At 39.6% G+C, this 21,505-nt stretch overlaps 1 protein-coding gene across 1 annotated transcript in view; it reads right to left on the bottom strand.

The window, feature by feature from the left end:
- LOC126355291 (epidermal growth factor receptor substrate 15 homolog) overlaps positions 1-21,505 on the bottom strand; it is a 143,384-nt gene that overhangs the window by 59,861 nt on the left and 62,018 nt on the right. The window contains exon 4 of the mRNA XM_050005581.1: positions 10,962-11,064. Coding sequence (XP_049861538.1) covers positions 10,962-11,064 — 103 coding nt within the window. The remainder of the gene's footprint in view (positions 1-10,961; positions 11,065-21,505) is intronic.

The raw sequence follows: 21,505 nt of genomic DNA, 5'->3' as shown, positions 1-21,505 counted from the left end.
CAAACTCAGGAACTCACAGACAAACAAACCAGACTGCAAACGAGAATCAGCAAACATACAATAGGTAGGGTGATTGCCAATGGAGAAAGAAGGATGAGATCCGAGAGAACGATGAAGTACTGGGCTGACAGAAAACTGAAAAATTCTTTGTATAAAGTTGGATAGAGTGGTACAATGAAGGCCATAAAATGTAAATAATAATAATAACAATAGTAATGTCTTTTTGCTTATTACTAGTTTGGCTACAGTGATATTTTATGTTGTGTATGATTTCTATTTTGGGGCCTGCATAAATGGAATAGGGAGCAGCTAACAATTGTTTTTTCTTTCTTTTAGGTTTGTTAGCAAATCAATGAAGGATATTTCCTGGTTTTCACTATATGTTTAGAACTGTTTCAGCATCTGAAATGATGTGGTATTTCAACTATTTAAATATAATGTCTAAGCAATGGGAAGCAAGAAACACGTTACATTGTGTCAAGATACATACCATATTACATTTAGACAGATCAAGTAGGAAACAAACATTGGGAAGCAATGGAAAAGCAAATATAAATCACATTTGATAAAGAGGAGGAGTGAGAGTAAAAAGACTGAAGGAGAGAGAGGGGGACAGTCATGGCGAAGGAGAGGGCACATTTAAACATGTAAAGGCAAATTGATTTCACTGATAAGCTGTAAAGATATTGTGGTACTCACTGTTTGGCATATATATTGTTTGCAACACGAGGGAAATAAATCACACTCAACAAAGATTACGATGGTACTACAAGGAAACTTAACATGTGAGAACTATAAGGAAAAAAAGTACTTTTCACTGTCACTTTTTGCACTTTTGGACACACGTATCAATTCTTGATGCTTGTGTGGTATTGGGATGTAGGAGGGCATCGGTGGCGGCGACGAGGCATGGGGGTTGTGAGGGTTGGCAACGATGGGCATGTCACGTGGCAGCAGACAGGGCATCCCTGAAAGCATCAATCAGCAGGATATCCAGGAAGTTTTGCAAAGTCCATGAGGAACTGCACACTGTTTGATTGTTTTTTGGTGATGACTGCATGTGCATCCGCATATGGCTGTGTTTTGGTCTGGGGAATGGTTTCACATCAGGGACAATGACTGCCATGATGAGTATGTTGCGTGGATTGCTCTTGTGTACGTGAGCTACCATTGTTTTGCATGTTGCCCATATATCACTGCTTGCACTGCATAGGAACTGGCATTCTGTGGTATCCTTTTCATTGCAAGTTTTGCAGTTCACTGTTTCTTTTATATGGATTAGGGCCAGCCTCTCATTTGTTGGTATGGTGTTGTAGACAACCTTGTACCACGTAGATCTGGCATGCTCCGGTATTGCTCGTTCTGAGATGTTTTTCCAGACTACTGGCCAATCATGGTCTGGAAATTTTGTCTCGATTCTTGTTTTGCTCATTTGCCTTCTTAGTGCACGACAGATGTGTTTCACTGTCCATAGTTGTGGATTAGCCACAGTGTGCAGTACGTAGCTCTTGCTGAGTGTCAGTTACCTTATTTGTTGTATCTTGAAGGAGATATGGCTGGTGTTTAGCAGCGCTTCCTCCGACTGTGGCTTGTAGGTATTTACGAGGGTGAGTCAAATGAAAACCTTAAATTTGTAATAACAAATTGAAATTTTGCACTTTTGTCTTGTAAGTTGGTAAGTGTGCTACAAACAGCATGCAGAATGGCCTGTAGGTGGCAGTATGGTGCACATGCACATTTACCGTCACAGTATCAGTATAAAGATGGCTGCCCCACTTGCGACTTGCACCAGGGAAGAACAGCGTTCTATTATTCAGTTTCTGTGTAGTGAAGGTGTGAAACCTACTGAAATTCATTGACGAATGGAGGTTCAGTAGGGTGATGCATGTTTGTCACAGCAGCAATTCTATGGATGGAGTAGGAAGTTCACAGATGGTGTGACTTCAGTGGAATATGTTCCTTGTCCAGGTCAAGCACAATGAGTTGTGACTCCACAGACCATTGCAGCACTGAATGATATTGCAGCATGTTTACATATTATTCATGGGTCAGCACACCACATTGTGCATGATGTGCTACAGTTTCACAAAGTGTCTGCAAGATGGGTGCCATGGCAGCTGACTCCTGAAATGAGAGAACGACATGTTGATGCTTGTGAAGAACTTCTTCGGCACTTTAAACGAGAAGGTGATGGCTTCCTTGCAAGAATCGTTACTGGGGACAAAACCTGGGTTGACTTCCACCAACCAGAAATGAAGAGAGCAAGCAAGGAACGACACCATTCCTCATCACCAAAACCAAAGACGTTCAGAACAGAACCATCAGCAGGGAAGGTTATGCTGACTCTCTTTTGGGATGAAAAAGGCGTCATTTTGGAGCATTTGATGCCTAGAGGGACCACTGTAACCAGTGCATCATACACAGATCTCCTAAAAAATTGTCTGCGGCCTGCAATCAAATCAAAGCAACATGGATTGCTGTCAGTAGGTGTCCTTTTGCATCATGACAATGCAAGGCCCCACACTGCCCGTACAACAGTTGCAACAATCACAGACCTGCATTTTGAGTGTCTTCCTCATCCACCAGACCTTGTCCCAAAAGATTTCCATATGTTTGGAGAAAGAAGTTCCTTTCTGATGAAGAGGTACGCCATGTGCTGCATGAGTGGTTGCGTGGACTACCAAAAGAATTTTTTTCTAAAGGAATTTATGCAGTTTGTAAGTGCTGGAGGACTTGCATTGAGCATGGGGGAGTTTATGTTGAAAAGTGATATGGCTTTGTACAACTTCTGCACAATAAATAATATTTTAAAAAATATTAAGGATTTCATTTGACTCACCCTCGTATTAGGTAGGCTGTGATGCTGTCTCTATTCTTGTTTTCCATTTGGATTTCTCTGTGCAGCAATAGCACTGCACAGTTCATCTTCACATCAACCAATCCCAGCCCTCCTTCCTCCTTTCTCAACAAGCACATTGCCTGTGACACTGAATATCTCCCACCTCTACAACAGGTAACAGACACCCCCTTGTATCACTCGTGTAATTACTGTTAGTGTGGTGTGCATAGTATCTGTGCCACATACCAGGCTTCCACCATGATTGGTGTGTTGATGAGTTTGACTCTTTGTCCCAGCATTAGATAACGATTCACATGAGTCCTACAAAGCCGTCTCATTGTATGTAGGATTGTTCGCCAGCTTTGTGCCACAGCCTTTAGTGGGCATTTTTGTATTTCCATCCCGAGCCTGCTGGTTATCACACTCCCATTGCCAATGGGTAGCAACACTGTTTTCCTGGGATTCACCCATGCTCATGATGCGTTTTGGAAAGTTCTTATGATTGGCTATATTTTATCAATATCCTGCTCATTGTTGACAAAAATTCCCACTTCACTTGCATAGGCCATGCAACCGTTTGTGCTCCAATTTGCTAACCATTTAGGCTGGCTGCCAGTTTCAGTAGGAGTGGGTCAAATGCCCTGGAACCCTTAGCATGATGAACTATCACTCTACCAACTTACCTACAGAACCCACAGTATCAATTGCTCACAGATAGCTACTCCTGTGTTCTGGTAGTTCTGGTGTTACCTTTAATTAATGTTTATCCCCGTTCTGATGGATAACAGTGAATAGTATGAACTAAATCAAAGTTTTGGTTGATATTCTATCAACATACAACATTTGGTATAGATCTGAGTGTCTGACATCTGGAGGTCTGGATTTTAGAAACAAGGAAGTTTTCTATTTATTGCTTAAAGCAATAAAATGAATTTAGTAGATTAACTGTTGATGATTTTATAAAACTGTTTGTCACTACCATTACAAAATCATAACTGCTACATAAACTTCCTGTTTTGGGAAATACTAATCCTGATATTGAACCACATTGTTCAACTTCTGTTCAGTCTTTATCATTTATGTGCCTTTTGACATGGTTAAAAATCACTTATCCATATCCTTTTAGCACTTGATGTGTTTTTCTTGTACTTCCTCTCTCCCTTTAAGTCTAAAAGAAGCACTGATACTACGATATTGGAATACCATTAATTTTCAGGTTTCTGTGCAACTAATAACACATTTAATTTTGTTAGGAAACACATTTTATCAATGACTAACACAGTTTGCTACTCTAAGATAAAAATAATTTTAATCCAATTAAATGCCATTTGCCCATGTGTTAATAATTACTAACTTCCATGGTGATTCACAAACAGACACAAGCACAAAAACACACAAATCAAAGATTGTCACAGTTGTAAACGACCATTTCTCTAGTATTATGGAGAACTTGCAACAAAATCTTTCTAAACCACAAGTAGAACCGCACACCAAGACTGATGTTTCCCACAACAGAGTCTGGAAGACAATACAGAAATTAAAAAATATGAAGCATGCATAGACAGCATAAAAGCCCTATTAACAAACGTAAATGGGTCCTTTAGTTCAGGTATTTTTCCAGAGTACCTAAACTGCACACGAGTTGTGCCCTTACTAAAGACAGGTAATGTGGAGAATATTGAAAATTACAGGCTAGTTTCACTACTCTCTTCATTCTCAAAAATAACTGAATTAATCATGAAAGATATACTAATGAGTTACATGAATAAATACAATCTTTTAATGAAGCACAATTTGGTTTCTGAAGTGAGAAAAGTACAAAATTGGCCATTACAGAGTTCACAGAAGTGATAAGTGAAGTGCTTGACACGAATGGTTGTGTTACTGGAATATTCTTAGATTTGCCCACAGCCTTTTGACACTGCTCACCATAAAATACTGCTAAACAAGCTAGAAGCTATAGATGTAAGAGGAATAGTGAATGAGGGTTTCCAGTCTTACCTGGAAAACAGGAGAAAAGGTAGAAATAGTTTACACATCTGCTGATGAATAATTTGGAGTAAAACAGTTGTCTGAGGAGAAATATGTAAACATAAGTGTTTCTCAGGATAGTGTATTTGGTCCAATTCAGTTCTTAATGACGGCAACATCGCAGTCATGATAAAACAACAGAACTACTATTAGAGAAAGCAAATGAAACCGTCAAGGATGTTTATTATTGGACAGTTTCTAATAAATTAACACTGAACTTATAGAAAACAAACAGTATGCACTTCAGCATAAAGAATGAAACGATTTTCTTTGTATTAAGCATACACCATAAATCTATAAATTGTATAACAAACACAAAGTTTTTAGGAATGAATACTGTCACTTAACATGAGCTTTAATGGTGGAGCCTCTCCACACCCACACCAATGTGGTGATCATCTCAATAGACCTACTGTCACCTCTGTACTGTTTACAAATAGAGGAGTTAATGAGATGCGGGGCCATGTTGTTGTCCATACATCTGGATACGTTTACCCACTGACACAGGCCCATTGGGATGATAGAACTGGTCGAAAAGCGATGAAGAGTAGAGGTTTTTAATGACAGAGGGAAAAAAGTGCCAAGATGAGCACAAAGGGAAAAAGACCTCTGTGAAAGTCTGGATGGGTTGTAAGAGGGTGACTGATCATGCAAGAGTAGGTTATGTTAGTAGAGGGTATCGTGCATCTCAATACCATGTCAGAGCTAGTGTTCATCATAGTACGATTGGTCCTGTGCATCTGCACAGTGTCCTGCTGTGAGCTCTTCAGCTGCGGTGTGTCAGTGATGACTTTGCACAGCATCAGTCTGGCTTTAGCCAGGGGCAGCCTCTTCCGTTACTGCATGGCACAGTTTTTCTGCAGCTGGTCTTCAAGTAGGCACGGCTGCCTTGTAGCATAGCTGTGTTGTGTTCTCTTTGGAGAGCTGCATGCCACTTCTCATGCTTTTGTGATGAGTACTGCTTTTGTTCTCTTCCTTGGCACAGTTCAGCCCAGTGGCTTGCACAGCATAGCCAATGTGGCAATATATGTCTTTATGGTGGCAACTTTCTTCTGCCTGACTTTCTGCCCCTGTGTGGCATGGAGAAACAGGACAATTGTGATAACAAAGCAACAATTTGCTATATCTGCCTCTAGCATAGCAAGACACTTCTTCACAAGCTCTCCCCTTCGGCCTTAGTAGTGGTGTGTGCGGCAGCAGTGGTTCACTCACCTACTGGTTTAGGCCAAACTAATTTAACATGGAATGAACACACAAAGATACTGACTAAAACAGTGTCATCAGCATGTTATGATCTTTGAGTTTTACAATAACTGCCAATGTCTTGTGGTGACACACTATTCCTATGGCATTCAGTTCTTATCAATGGGATTCTTTTCAGGGAATTGAAGGCACAAAATATAGACACAAGTTTTAAACTGCAGGAAAGGATCATAAGAATAATAACTGGAAGTAGAAATCTAGCTCACTGTAAAAGACCACTGAAAATCTCTTGTGCATATCAGAAAAAAAAATTACTAAGCACTTCACTAATAGCTCTATATGTAATCATGGAGCAAAAGTCAGTTTGGATTTGCATTTACCAAGGAAAAACCTGCAAAAAAACTGAAAACAATTTTTTCTACCAAGGAATGAAATTGCGTAATAAACTGTCCAATGAAATAAAAAAAAATTACTAAAATATGTCTGTTTTTAGGTAGTTAAAGCATTCTTTCTAAGTGATGTATTCTACTAAATTAAAGATTACTTATAAGTTTCAAAGTAGCTTTTAATAATGAAAGGAGATAGCTACAATGCACTGTCACATTACAATACATGGTCAAAATGTACTGCTTTTACAAGAAAATCATGTGTCAAATGCTTCAATAAAATCTTCTCGGTTTATAAGACCCAAGCTAGCAAGAGGCCAAGTTGGCAGCATTCCTTCCACACTATGTAGTAACTACAAGCAAGATGGGACACATGCTGAAGAGACAGGGACAGAAACCGGTGTTCTGGCCTGTTAAACACAAAATAGACTTTTTAGTTCCTGGCATGTTTGGTGTCTCCTGTGAATGTGGCAGCATTTACATAGGTCAAAGTGGTCACAGTGTTGATGAGCATTGCGCAGGGCATTCCTGACATGCCAAACAAAGGGAAATTGAGAAGTCGGCAGTGGCTGAACACTGCCTAAAAACAAGCACGAAATACGATTGGAAAAGATGAGAGTTTTGGCTCAAATACCATCATACTGGGATTATGTGATCAAAAAAACTCGCTGAGATTGGAATACAGAGAAGCAATTTTAATAGAAACTAGGGGTACACGCTTAGTTGGGCATGGGGGATGAGTGTTGAACAGAGTGAAATCAAAGCCGTAAGCTTGACACTTGCAGAGATGTGGGAGCAGCAGTTTTAAATATGGTGCAGGCCCATCACGTCATGTGACAACACTCAGTTCTGTGGTGGGATGGAGCTGTCAGAAGCTGCTCATCTTGCCTCCCATCATTCCGGCCTATTCTGGAAGGTTTCAGATGCTGCCATTACATCTCTATAAATGAAATACTGTGCAGCCCTAGAAATCAGTGATTTTTAACTCCCGGTGACAGTGGCAAAGAAGGCTACTGAAGGCTTGAGTGTTTTATTCACAATGACATGGCTTGTAGGCTGAGAAGATTTTATTGAAAACATAAAATGCATGTTGTGATGAGATGTCGTTCTCCTGAGTTCAACATCTCATTCATCATGCAGGTCGACTAATTTTTTTAGGGGGACTGACAAGAGGACTTGAAGACATGTAATGAGCATAATTGCATATTTATGAGCCTGGAGTCAGGTTTCTGAAGAGGCCAGAGTTCATGCAAGGGGTACAGCAGCATGTTCATGGTCTAGGACCACCATGATTTAGATTTTCCTAAACCATTGCCTATGGCCTAGGTGTAGTATCTTTTATTAGTAATCAAAACATCACCTGTCCCATGTTTGAGAGCTGCCACTGTTCGAACTTTGGATAAAAATCATCAGCAATGGTGGACGTCTTGTCAAAGACTGCAGAGGAGCAGACAGAGGTTCAGGGCACTCTCTTGCTCTTGGGGTGGGAAACTGCCCATAAAAGGTGGAAGAATCAGCAATGATCGACAGCATGAGAATGCATAAGGCAACAGAAACCACTGCATCAAAGACATTAAATTTGTATCCACAGGACATTTGACCTGCAACTGAAAATCTGTCATTATGTTCTGACAAAATATTCTGGACTAGTCCCCTCTTTGGATCTCCAGGAGGGGATTGTCAAGAGGGAGGTGATAATGAAAAACAGACTGAATAATCAACAAAGAGATAATGTTCTATGAGTCAAGGTCTGGAATGTCAGAAGTTTGAATGGGGGAGGAAAGCTAGAAAATTCAAAAAGGGAAACACTAAGCCCCAAATTAGAGATAGTTGGGGTCAGTGAAATTAAATGGAAAGAAGACAAGGATTTCTGGTCAAAGAGTATAGAGTAATATTAACAGATGCAGAAAAGGGTAAAAACAGCGTAACAGGAATATGATTCATTATGAACAGGAGAAAGTGGGTTACTGTGAATGGTTCAGTGACAGGGCTGTTTTCATCAGAATCGACAACAAACCAGCATTGAAAACAATAGTTTGAGTATACATGCTGAGGTTGCAAGCAGAATACAAAGACATAAACAAAATATATGAGGATATTAAATGGGTAATTCAGTACATAAAGGGAAATGAAAACCTAATAGTCATTGGGGATTGGAATGCGATTCTAGGGGAAGGATTAGCAGAAATAGTTATGGAACAATATGAGCTTGGTACTAGGAATGAGAGAGGAGAAAGACTAATTGAGTTCTGCAATAAATTTCAGCTAGTAATAGCAAATTCCCTGTTCAAGAGTCACAAGAGGAAGAGGTATACTTGGAAAAGGCCAGATTTAATCAGGAAGAATCAGTGTATAAAGAAATATGATACAGAAGTACTAAGGAATGAAGAGATACTCCTGAAGTTATCTGGGGCTACAATATGACAATAATTAATAGTTCAGTAGGCAATACAGTTGAAGAGGAAGGGACATCTCTGAAAAGGGCAGTAATGGATTTTGGAAAGAAAAACACAGATACAAAGAAGGTAACTGACCAGAAACCATGGATAACAGAAGTGATCAGTGAAAGAAGGAAGTACAAAAATGTTCAGAGAAATTCAGGAATACAGAAATACAAGTCACTTAGAAATGGTATAAATAGGAAGAGCAGGGAAGCTAAGGCGAAATGGCTCCATGAAAAAAGTGAACAAATCAAAAAAGAAATGATTGTCGGAAGTAGTGACTTGGCATACAGAAAGTCAATATAACATTCAATGAAATGAAAAGCAAAGGTGGTAACATTAAGGGTGCAACGGGAATTCCACTGTTAAATGCAGAGGAGAGAGCAGGCAGTTGGAGAGTACACTGAAGGCCTCTTTGAGGAGGTGAGGACTTCTCTGATGATGTGATAGGGGAATAAACAGGAGACACTAGGTAAGAGATAGGGGATGAAGTTTTAGAATCAGAATTTAAAAGAGCTTTGGAAGATTTAGAATCATGTAAGCTAGAAGGGAGAGGTAAAATTTCATCAGAATTTCTGCAATCATTGGGGAAAGTGGCAACAAAACAACTATTCATGTTGGTGTGCAGAATGTATTACACCGGTGTTATACCATCCAACTTCCAGAAAAACTTCTTTGCTACTATTCCAAAAATTACTAGAGCCAACATGCGTGAAACAACTAATGAACTGAAAAGAAAATTGAGGATCTGTTACATGACAATCAGCTTGGCTTAAGAAAAGTAAAAGCACCAGAGAGGCTCTTCTGATGTTGCGAATGATACTGGAAGCAAGACTAAGGAAAAATCAGGGCATGTTCACAGGATCTATCGGCCTGGAGAAGTGTTCGACAATGTCAAATAGTATAGGATGTTGGAAATTCTGAGGAAAATAGGGATAAGCTCTATGGTAAGACACATAATTTAACACTAGACGCAAGAGAACCAAGAAGGAACAATGAAAGTGGAAGATCCAGAACAAAGCACTCAGACTAAAAAGGGAGGGTACAAGACAGACATGTAGTCTTTCACCCTTACTGTTCAATATGTACATCAAAGAAGCAACGATGGAAATGAAAGAAAGGTTCAAGAGTGGAATTACAGTTCAAATTGAAAGGATATTAATGATAGATTTGCTGATGATATTGCTTTCCTCAGTGAATGTGAAGAAGACTTACAGGATGTATTGAATGGAATGTAGATTAAGGTTAAATTGAAGAAATAGTAAAGTAATGAAGTAGGAGAAATGATAACAGTGAGAAACTTAACATAGGGATTGGTGATCACAAAGTAGATGAACTTAAGGCATTCTGTACTTAGGCAGTAAAATAACACATGAAGGACAGAGCAAGGAGAACATAAAAAGCAGACTGGCTAAAAGGGCATACCTGGACAACAGAAATCTACTAGTGTCAAAGATAGGCCTTATTTGGGGAAGAAATTTCTGAGAATGTATGTTTGGAGCACAGCATCGTACAGTAGTGAAACACAGACTGTGCAAGAACAGGAACAGAAGAGAATCAAAGCGTATGAGATGTGATGCAACAGAAGGATGTTGAAAATTAGATGGACTAATAAGGTAAGGAATGAGCATGTTCTCCACAGAATCATCAAGGAAAGGAATACACAGAAAACACTGACAAGATGATAGGACACCTGTTAAGACATCACGGAATAACTTCCATATGTATTCAAGGGAGCTGCACAGGGTCAAAATTGTAGAGGAAGACAGAGATTGGTATACATCCAGCAAATAAGTGAGGACATAGGTTGCAAGTGCTACTCTGAGATGGAAAGGTTGGCACAGGAGAGGAGTTTTTAATGGGCATCAAACCAGTTGGAAGACTAGTAGGGGGGAAGGGGGGACATTTCAGGCAAGTACTTGGATAGTGTCTTCATCAAGGCCACGGCCGACCACTCATAAAAGTGTGCTTATATATGCTGTGTGGATGTATATTTTGAGCTTTTGAGCTATTTATAATCATTTATATGTTTCATTCACAGTTTCCCAACAAATACTTTACCCTTCTGTTGCAGTGCAACCCTTTGTTCTTCAAGACGTCTTGCATGTTCCTGACATGTCACTTCCATTTTCTGCTTCCACATGAATGTCTCTTGTTCCAGGTCCTGAAACCAGCTGGAATCTACACATTTTGGTCAAAGATATCTGCAGACACAATTGTTTTTATATAAGTACAGAAAACACGTTTATTAGAAAATAAAGCATAAAGCACAGATGAAACTGTACTACACGCCTGGAAATTGAAATAAGAACACCTTGAATTCATTGACACATTCCTGGGGTCAGATACATCACATGATCACACTGACAGAACCACAGGCACATAGACACAGGCAACAGAGCATGCACAATGTCGGCACTAGTACAGTGTATATCCACCTTTCGCAGCAATGCAGGCTGCTATACTCCCATGGAGACGATCGTAGAGATGCTGGATGTAGTCCTGTGGAACGGCTTGCCATGCCATTTCCACCTGGCGCCTCAGTTGGACCAGCGTTCGTGCTGGACGTGCAGACTGCGTGAGACGACGCTTCATCCAGTCCCAAACATGCTCAATGGGGGACAGATCCGGAGATCTTGCTGGCCAGGGTAGTTGACTTACACCTTCTAGAGCACGTTGGGTGGCACGGGATACATGCGGACGTGCATTGTCCTGTTGGAACAGCAAGTTCCCTTGCCGGTCTACTAATGGTAGAACGATGGGTTCGATGACGGTTTGGATGTACCGTGCACTATTCAGTGTCCCCTCGACGATCACCAGAGGTGTACGGCCAGTGTAGGAGATCGCTCCCCACACCATGATGCCGGGTGTTGGCCCTGTGTGCCTTGGTCGTATGCAGTCCTGATTGTGGCGCTCACCTGCTCGGCGCCAAACACGCATATGACCATCATTGGCACCAAGGCAGAAGCGACTCTCATCGCTGAAGACGACGCGTCTCCATTCGTCCCTCCATTCACGCCTGTCGCGACACCACTGGATGCGGGCTGCACGATGTTGGGGCGTGTGCGGAAGATGGCCTAACGATTTGCGGGACCGTAGCCCAGCTTCATGGAGACGGTTGCGATTGGTCCTCGCCGATACCCCAGGAGCAACAGTGTCCCTAATTTGCTGGGAAGTGGCGGTGCGGTCCCCTACGGCACTGAGTATGATCCTACGGTCTTGGCGTGCATCCGTGCGTCGCTGCAGTCCGGTCCCAGGTCGACAGGCACGTGCACCTTCCGCCGACCACTGGCGACAACATCAATGTACTGTGGAGACCTCACGCCCCACGTGTTGAGCAATTCGGCGGTACGTCCACCCGGCCTCCCGCATGCCCACTATACGCCCTCGCTCAAAGTCCGTCAACTGCACATACGGTTCACGTCCACGCTGTCGCGGCATCCTACCAGTGTTAAAGACTGCGATGGAGCTCCGTATGCCACGGCAAACTGGCTGACACTGACGGCGGCGGTGCACAAATGCTGCGCAGCTAGTGCCATTCGACGGCCAACACCGCGGTTCCTGGTGTGTCCGCTGTGCCGTGCGTGTGATCATTGCTTGTACAGCCCTCTCGCAGTGTGCGGAGCAAGTATGGTGGGTCTGACACACCGGTGTCAATGTGTTCTTTTTTCCATTTCCAGGAGTGTATAATATGAACAGAGGGTGAAACTTCTTGGCAGAATTGAACCTGTGAGGATGGGGCGTGAGTCGTGCTTGGGTAGCTCAGTCAGTAGAGCATTTACCTCCCGAAAGGCAAAGGCCCTGAGTCTCAGTCTGGCACACAGTTTTAATCTGCCAGGAAGTTTCATATCAGCACACACTCCGCTGCAGAGTGAAAATCTCATTCTGTGAACAGGGGGTGTTTCTATGTATAAACAACATCAAATTTCATTGAAACATAAAATCTTTATTGTAATTATCAATCCAATGTTTTCATAATTTTTAAAATATATACAGAAGAGAGACTGACATGGAACGTGTGACATTATGAGTGGCTTGACTGGATTTTTTTTATACAAAAAACAGTCAAATAAAACGAAAAATATGGAAAAAATTAAGTAAACTGTTTAACAATAATGGAAATTCCTAGACGGAACAATACATAATATAAGGGAAAGACAACCATTCACATATAGCAGATCAATGCATGGAGCCTAAAAACACATAACAGAAAACAGTATTTTCACTAGATTTCAAGAACTAGCTCTTTTTTAAATAAACACACATTCAAACAAATGACCACACAGACACAGACACACACACACACACACACACACACACACACAGTAATCACCATAACCGTTAATAAATTTACCCTGCTATGAGATGGGATGGGATGGTCGATGTTGGAGATTCGATGTTTTACCGGAATCCTGATATTCACGATACACTCGTGAAATGGTCGTATGGGAAAATCTCCACTCCACTGCTACCTCGGAGATGCCATGTCCATTGCTCATGTGCAAACTATAACACTACATTCACTTAAATCTTGATAACCTGTCACTGAAGCAGCAGTCACTGATCTAACAACTCCACCAGACACTTGTTGCCTTATATTGTCATTGCCAACCACACCACTGTATTCTGCCTGTTTATATATCTCTGTATTTGAATATGCATGTCCATACCAGTTTCTTTGGTTTTTCAGTGTATGTTAAAGAGTTTATTCACCAGTGACTTACAATCACTGAAAAATCTTTGGACCTGCAATACAATGCATGCACCATGCCAGAATTATGCCCAGCCCTCTACAAAATGGTACACTGTATTGTTTGGTTGAGCATTTAAAGCTTTATCAGTGATGACACAGAAAATACAATTAATCAGAAAATGGCAATAAAAATAACTGTCAGAATAAAGGTCACATTATTTCTAACCAACTGTGTTTTCTTCAAAAACTACTATGCTACATTGTAGAAAATTAATTCTCAGACAAAACATGCTTAAGTTTGTCAATTTCTGTACAGGGTCAAAAAGTTGACAGTTTCACATTCCTTTTGCTTATTTCCGCCAATCATACTCATTATTCACAGAGTTTTTCTAGCAGCAGTTTCTTAATTTTCAATTTTGATTATTACATAATTTAAATAAACAATGACAAGAATTTTAAGATACAGGATAATATCAAGATGTGTGCTTCTCAACAGTGTATTAATTGCTGCATGAATTATTCAGCGTTCATGTAGAGCATGATTCATTACACAACCACTAGCCACCCACCCCCCGCCCCAGATGTAATATCATTTGGGAACATCATTTGGGAAATTTTCTTTCAAATACTTCAAAACAGTATACCTACTCAGCTGATAGATAAGTTAGATTTAACCACAGACCAGCTGTGTTCGCACTAAGTTGAGCAAATCTGGTCAATCAGTTATTTGGTCACGGGTTAAATCTTCAACTAGTTCAATGATCAGATGAATTATCAGTTAGTAAAATTAATTAAATTTTCAGTTGGTTCTATTTGTGTCTTCGGATGCTAGTCCAGTCAAATTGCAGATATACCTTGCAAAAGGTGAGGTAGAAGAATTTATTTTTTCAAATCGTTCATATGGTTGGAAAGATTAGAAAACTGATTTCTGCCAACAAAATTTTGCTTGGGAAAACTTTCTGCAGTCAAAAAACTTGGAAACTTTCGGCCTTTTTTCAGTTTTTTCAAAATATCTCAGTGTTTTCTCTCCTATCACTTTAACTTCTATTTTCTTTTTTAAAGAGCACAAAATTCTCTACAAATTTGATTCTTGCCATTTTTTCTACTCCCAATATCTAAGACACTACAGTGCCTCTAAAAATACCAATTATTCAAATTTTGATCATAGTGGCAAGATATCTCATTTTTAACACTATTTTTTCAGTTTCTGTTTGTGTAGTATAACTACATTATACATCATGTTATATGTTGGAATTTACCACCTCACTTTCGGGTAATCAATTTCTCTGCATGCAACATGAGGATTGCTGGGCACCCAACTATTGTGATTCTTACATCACTAGCTCAAGTTCACTATGGGCCACCTCAGCCCTGGTATTTGTAAAACTATAAATATAAAAATACATCATTAGAGACATAGACAAACACACACACACACACACACACACACACACACATACACCTACATATACACGCCCACAAAATAAATTGTCTCAGGAAACTGAACTATTATTAGCTGCAATAGGCAACCTAATTACGTAGGTAATTATTCTTGTGTATAAAAGCCACACAGTTGACATTAAAAATAAGTAGCTTTATTACAAATAAAATGCATTGTCAGCTACTAAAAAAATATTGACAGTTCTGTGTGAGTAATACTTATAATATCACACTTTAGCACACTTGAGACAGATATGAGCATCACTTTGATGGGCCAGGTTCCTCAGTGTCATCAGAAATACCTTGAGTTACGTATTCAGGGTCTGTACATAGAGTTGATCCCAGATTGATCTCTTCTATAAACAGCGAGTCAGCCCCAGCAAGTTCGTTGATTTCATCAGCGATTTCCCGAACATCCTCCGTAACATCTTCTTCACTGTCTTCATATAAAAATTTCGGCATGTTTTCACAGTTGACCCCAATACATTTCTTGTAAATTGAAGAGCATTTCAAACCCACTTTTTTGCAGGAGCACGCTCCGCCACGGTTCAGCTTGCATGAGCATGAAACAATGTGAAGAAGTGCTTCAGGTGCTGGATCTTGGCTCATTATAACAGGTATTGGACTGTGGTCACTGTGATTCCAGCCCCATTTCTCAGGAGGTTTCCAGAGTCCCATCCAACTTTGGACTTGTTGGTAAGTCCACAACGAATGTGTAGGTGGCAACCGTGCAAGATTCAGTTTGCTTTTTATGGCAGACTTGGCGAATAGCTGGTACCACAAATGGTCTAGTGTGTGGGAACTGCTGACACCTCCACTATACAATGCGATAGTAACATGTTCTCCTGCTATTATTGTTATTTCTTCACGGGTAGCATGTGATTTATTGAACGTGCAAAGCACTGAGGTAAGGCGTTCATTTTTCGCAACAATATTGCAGCACTTAATCTTTCCTTGACAAAAAAAAAAAAAAAAAAAAAAAAGCGGATGTTGTTTCACATCCGCTAAAGGCGTGAGTGAACAGAACATATTCACTGTCAAACTTGTAAGATGCAGTGGAAAACCACTTGTCTTCTGCATTTCCTCTTCCTGGCTTTAAGAAAAATAAGTTTTCAATGCCTTGCCCCAAATCGGTCATGAGCACAAGCAGGTCAACATCTTCTAGCTTTGGGCTATTTACTTGAAGCAAACATTTCAAGTCCAAGTTACTTTTGTGGATAAGGTACCCTCCATCAATGACAAAAAATTTACTCGGTCCACCTGACTTCACATCTTCCACTGAACAAAGGCATTGTAGAATGAAGAATTTGTTCCTTTTCGCATGCCTTTTACTGAGAATAGGGACATTGGGTAAGGAGAAAGTTCATGTTTCAGGAAGGCTTTTAACTCTTCTTCACTTTGTTTCATTAAACAAATCGTCTGGAAAAGAGTTAAAGGATCAACAGGAGTAATTTTAGTGCTCCCAGCTTTTACAGAATTGAACACAGAAAGGAGAGTCACAACTTTATCTTTTCTACCAAACTTTACATCATGGAAATTGTCACCAACTATTCTTTTCATGCCTTTCTCCCCCTCTTTGTGACACATATGACAATTAACATCCTCCGTTCCGACAACACCACTGCTGATAGACATATACACAATATTGCCGCCCACCAAGGAATAAATACGCTTTTGTCCGCTAAAGAACAATTCCTACGTACTTTTTCTTATAACTGATCATTGACGTCAATCAACTGTAGAAAATGTATGGCACCTGCATGCAATCGTATTACATATTGTAACACAAATAAACTTCACGCAATCCGACATGAATGTGTTCATAGTTACTGAATATGATGCTATTTGTCCTGGCCCTGCAGCAGAGTGAGATGGTAAATTCCAATGAATAACATGATGAGTAATATGTTTATACTACACAAATAGAAACTGAAATAACAGTGTTCAAAAATTAGGTAATTTGCCACTTTGCTCGAAATTTGAAAAATTTGTATTTTTTGACGCGCTGTAGTGCTTTAGATACTGGGAGAAGAAAAAAATGGTAAGAATCAAATTTGTAGAGAATTTTGTGCTCTTTAAAAAAGAAAATACACATCAAAATGATAGGAGCAAATGAAATTGAGATATTGTAAAAAATCTGAAAAAAGTCCGAAATTTTCGAAGTTTTCTGACTGCAGAAAGTTTTCCCAAAAGAAATTTTGTTGGCAGAACTTGGTTTTATAACTATTCCAACAATATGAACGAGTTAAAAACCTTTTTCAAGGTACAGGCTTTTTTTCTGGCAGTTTCACTGGACTATGCTTCTACCAGCTGGTCGTCAAATCACTGGATGTCAAAGTGCCAGCCTATCCTAAAACATGATTCATTATAAAGATATTCCCACATTTTATGTGTGTATTATTCTGTACTATTTCACCACGTAGTTGGTTGCATGGTTCTTGTGGGTTTCTTTGCAACTACTAAACAATTTTTTGATTTCTGGGTGGAGGGGAGGGGGAGACTTTTTCCCCAGGGGACCATTTTTCCCCCAGACCCACCCCCTGTTACATGTATGGTGAAGAGTTTGAGAGCACACAGACACAAATTTATGTGGTTCTAGAGAATGGGATGTACCTACAATAGGAAGTATCTAAGAGTGGAGTTGCATATGTAATAGGATGTATCCCAGAGCCGAGATATATGCATCGAAAACTTTAATGACACATTGTGTCATACAGCACAACATGAAAAATGGCATGTTGAATGACATGATGGAATGTGTCATGTTACTCTACTTGACACAGTGCATTATATTACATGACATGGGTACTAATACCAACTAGTAAAAGAGTGCAGATATGCCACGATGTTTTGATGTAAATGATCTTGAAGTGGCCAGGTAAAACAAAAAGCTAGTACCCTTCTTTTACACTCCTGACTCTGCCCAGGACACATTCGCATTTTTCTGTGCTATGATAGGAGCACTTTTCATTCTGGTTATTTATTGCTACTGAAACACTGGCTCAAACAGATTCCTCCAGTTGTACACCAATTATTAGCAGCAGAATGTTCCATTTACTATAAGTACCACGCAGTAATTATTAGTGCAATACTATATCCCAGTCTCCTATGTTAATCTTCCATGTACATATCATCATCTCAACTAAACATTCCCTAAAAACATTTTTCTGTGGGTAATATTCCAATGTGATATTACCTGTGCCACCATTTTTTTCACAATCAGAGATAATTACACTTGGTGCTACTTGCTGCAGAGTTGCATATTTCACAAAGCAATTTCTGGTGCTTTGACAGTTGACATGGTCTTGGTGACAATGTCAGTGCACACTATTATCAATTTCTTCCTGTTTACTGACTGCAAAAACTGCTCCAAGAGTTCAGTTCCAAGCCTGTGTAATGGGACCATACATGGATCACAGATAAGGAGCAAGGACTATATCAGTTGAATAATCTCATTTCACAGCATCTTCTCCATTTCCTTTGGAATTACTCATCACTGACACGGGGACCACATCAATTTGTCATCACTGATTTCGTCCAAATTTATGGATTTATGGAATATGCTTGGCTTGGCCAGAAATGAAAGTGACAGAATCAGGACATCCAGGCGGCTAAGCATTTAGAGAAAAATAGTATTTTTGGAGCAGGTCATGCAAGGCATTGGTCATCTGTGTTAATCTAGTTTCCAGGCAGTGGTTGGAGCAGGAGAAAGAATACAAGATGGTAATCTGAGGGTGGGTCGAGTCCTTTTGCAGAAACATTTTTCATTTTATATTTTTAAAAATACACTGAAATAATGTGAAAGAATTGTATTTACTAATATTTTCATGAAATGTGTGAAAATAAAGAGTGAAGACTAATCTGGTAATGCAAATAAATTTCCAAGAAAGGATTGGTTGTTCACGAGAGCTCCTGCTCAGTCCAGTTGATGTGAAAATTTACATAAGCTGCATTTTATCATTCCGAATACTGAGCAAAAAGCTTTCCAAGGCAGGATTGTAACTGAAGTGTCTAATCAAACAGATAAGTCGAGAATTCTCATTTGTCGGTGTCAATTAAAATACTCTTTTTAACATCAAGCATAATAAAAACTTTCATTCATATGTTCTATTTCCAGATTGCCAGTTGCAATCAACTTATCATGAAATCATGGGCCACAGAGGGGCAAATGTAAATCTCGTGTAATGACAGGACAAAAACAAAATAACTTAATCACATACAGCACAATATGCCATAACTCTTTCTGGAAAATTATTGCCAACAGTCTATGAATACTGAAAGGGAGTACTGACTTTTGGACTGAGAAATCAAAGAAATGGAGTGAGCAGGTGGAAAAATACAGGAATGTCATCATTTTTTTTCAAAATCTTGGAAACTTTGAACAGCGTTATATATGGTTGGATGGATGGATGGATGAAGCCCTACACCCAGGAGAACAAATTTCTCCTGTTAATTGACTCGCAGGGAGGAAAAACAAATCTACAATTATGTGTGATTTTTCAAGATGAAGTGGGATTGTGCAAAAGCACTCCACTAGTGCAACTCTTCAATGTCTCTTTCTATGGCCCAGCAAAGAATTTTATCAAAAACTAACCTTATCTCATCAAGAGACAGAGAGAGAGAGAAATCACACCCAAAGAAGACTGCATCAAAATACATTTCACTGTACATCGCCTGCTACAATAGCCAATATTTGGCCACAAGATGCATTATGTGTGGTTTGCTGCCAAACTGTGCGACGAGAGAGAACCTTTCCTGACTGTAAACTGAGTTTGTTTTTGATAGAAACTTTACAACAACCATGCAATTGTAAAGATTTGGCATTCATGAGAAAATTACTGCTTCCACTCTTTTTACAATGAATATCATCCTCGCACATGTAAATCAACTGTAAAATAATAAAATATTTAATTTTATAGATGAAGTTCTCATGTACTCCTTACAGTAACTTCTGGAAATTTATTTGAAATCCCATATTTTCCTTTGCCTTTCCTTTTCATACTTCTTATGAAAATATTAATAAGCACACTATATTGAGCATTTTTTGGGTTTATTTGTAAAAACTGAAAACACAAAAAATGTTTCCATATAGAACTTGCCCCCTTCAGCTGCAGATTACCATTCTATATTCTTTCTCTCATGACAACAGCTGCCTGGAAACTGTGCTCACATTAATGGCTTGTGTGTTGCCCTACCTGTGCCAAAAATGCTAAATGCTTGGCCATCTGGAGCTCCTTCCACTTCTGTCAAGCCCTGCATATACCATACATTTGGATGAAATCGGTGACAATGAGGAGGCACAGTCTCCTTGTGAGCTGAAGATGCCCAGTTTGAGTGCTGACTAATGAGAAGACAAATTCTGGAGTTTATATGATGATTCACAATGGGTCTTCTGGTACGTTTTAACTCCACTCTGCATTTTAAAGCAATCAGTTACTTGGACAATAGGGAGTGCAGAACGCTCATCAACATTACTCCGTGGTCAAGCCCGGCCACTTGCAATAGGATAGTAGTCTGTAACAGCAAGACAACTGTGTCTTCAGAGGAGATCAACCAGCCAGATCAGCTATTGCTTCTTGAGGTTGTCAATCTGAAACTCGGATCTTCCACAGTCTATAACAAATTTTGATGTCTGCAAGAAATACCATTTGATAACAACATTCATTTTGGCTGCATTCTGTAAAAATGTAAATTCACAGATCTGTGTTCTATCATTGATAGTTCCTCACAGTAAAAGTAACAGTTGGTTGGGTACCAGTTGATTGGATGTATTTTCCTATTTGTAACCTTCAATACAATGTCCACATTTTCTTCTTAGCTGGTGTCAAAAGACATTAAATATCACAGAAAAGAAAGTCTCAGAGGTAATAAATGCCACAATTGATTGATCAGAATAGTACCAATGACAATGCACTTCGTAATCCCAAAGATAATTGTTGTCCTTGAAGGATCTCCATCAGTTCTAGTCTTTTGTAGATAGATTGTTGACTCATATAGTATTCCCAACTTTGGCAGTTACCTGAGCAGCTGGAACCTCTGCATGACATTTTGAGGTGTGTAACTCAATAGGCCCACTATTACTTTTATCAAAAGTGGTAAACAGCATGTTCAAGATTCCCACAGAGGAAAAAAACTCTGTGTGTAGCCCTCTGCCCTCTAAATTCTTGTTGTTCTCCACTGCATTGGATATTTCAATGGGACTAGTTGCTCTATAGTTGGCTGCTGTTTGACATCTGCAGCATAAATCAGAGGTGCCAATTTACTTTTTAAAATGGGTTTTTCTGGTGTTAGGTAATGGTTCCACATATCAAAATATCTTTTCTTGAATATTTGATGGTACCTCCTGTCATCTATGTTTGACATTCATAATTGTCATTAACTCCCATAGCTCTTCTTTTACTGTCTACTTATTATGGATATGAGATCCTAATGGTCTTTTATGACTGCCATAGATATGACATTCCAAAATTAG

This window comes from Schistocerca gregaria, chromosome 3 (assembly GCF_023897955.1).
Source record: "Schistocerca gregaria isolate iqSchGreg1 chromosome 3, iqSchGreg1.2, whole genome shotgun sequence".
Lineage (NCBI taxonomy): Eukaryota > Metazoa > Arthropoda > Insecta > Orthoptera > Acrididae > Schistocerca > Schistocerca gregaria.
The sequence above is the reverse complement of the archived record's forward strand: the minus strand, read 5'-3'. Positions and strand labels throughout refer to the sequence as shown.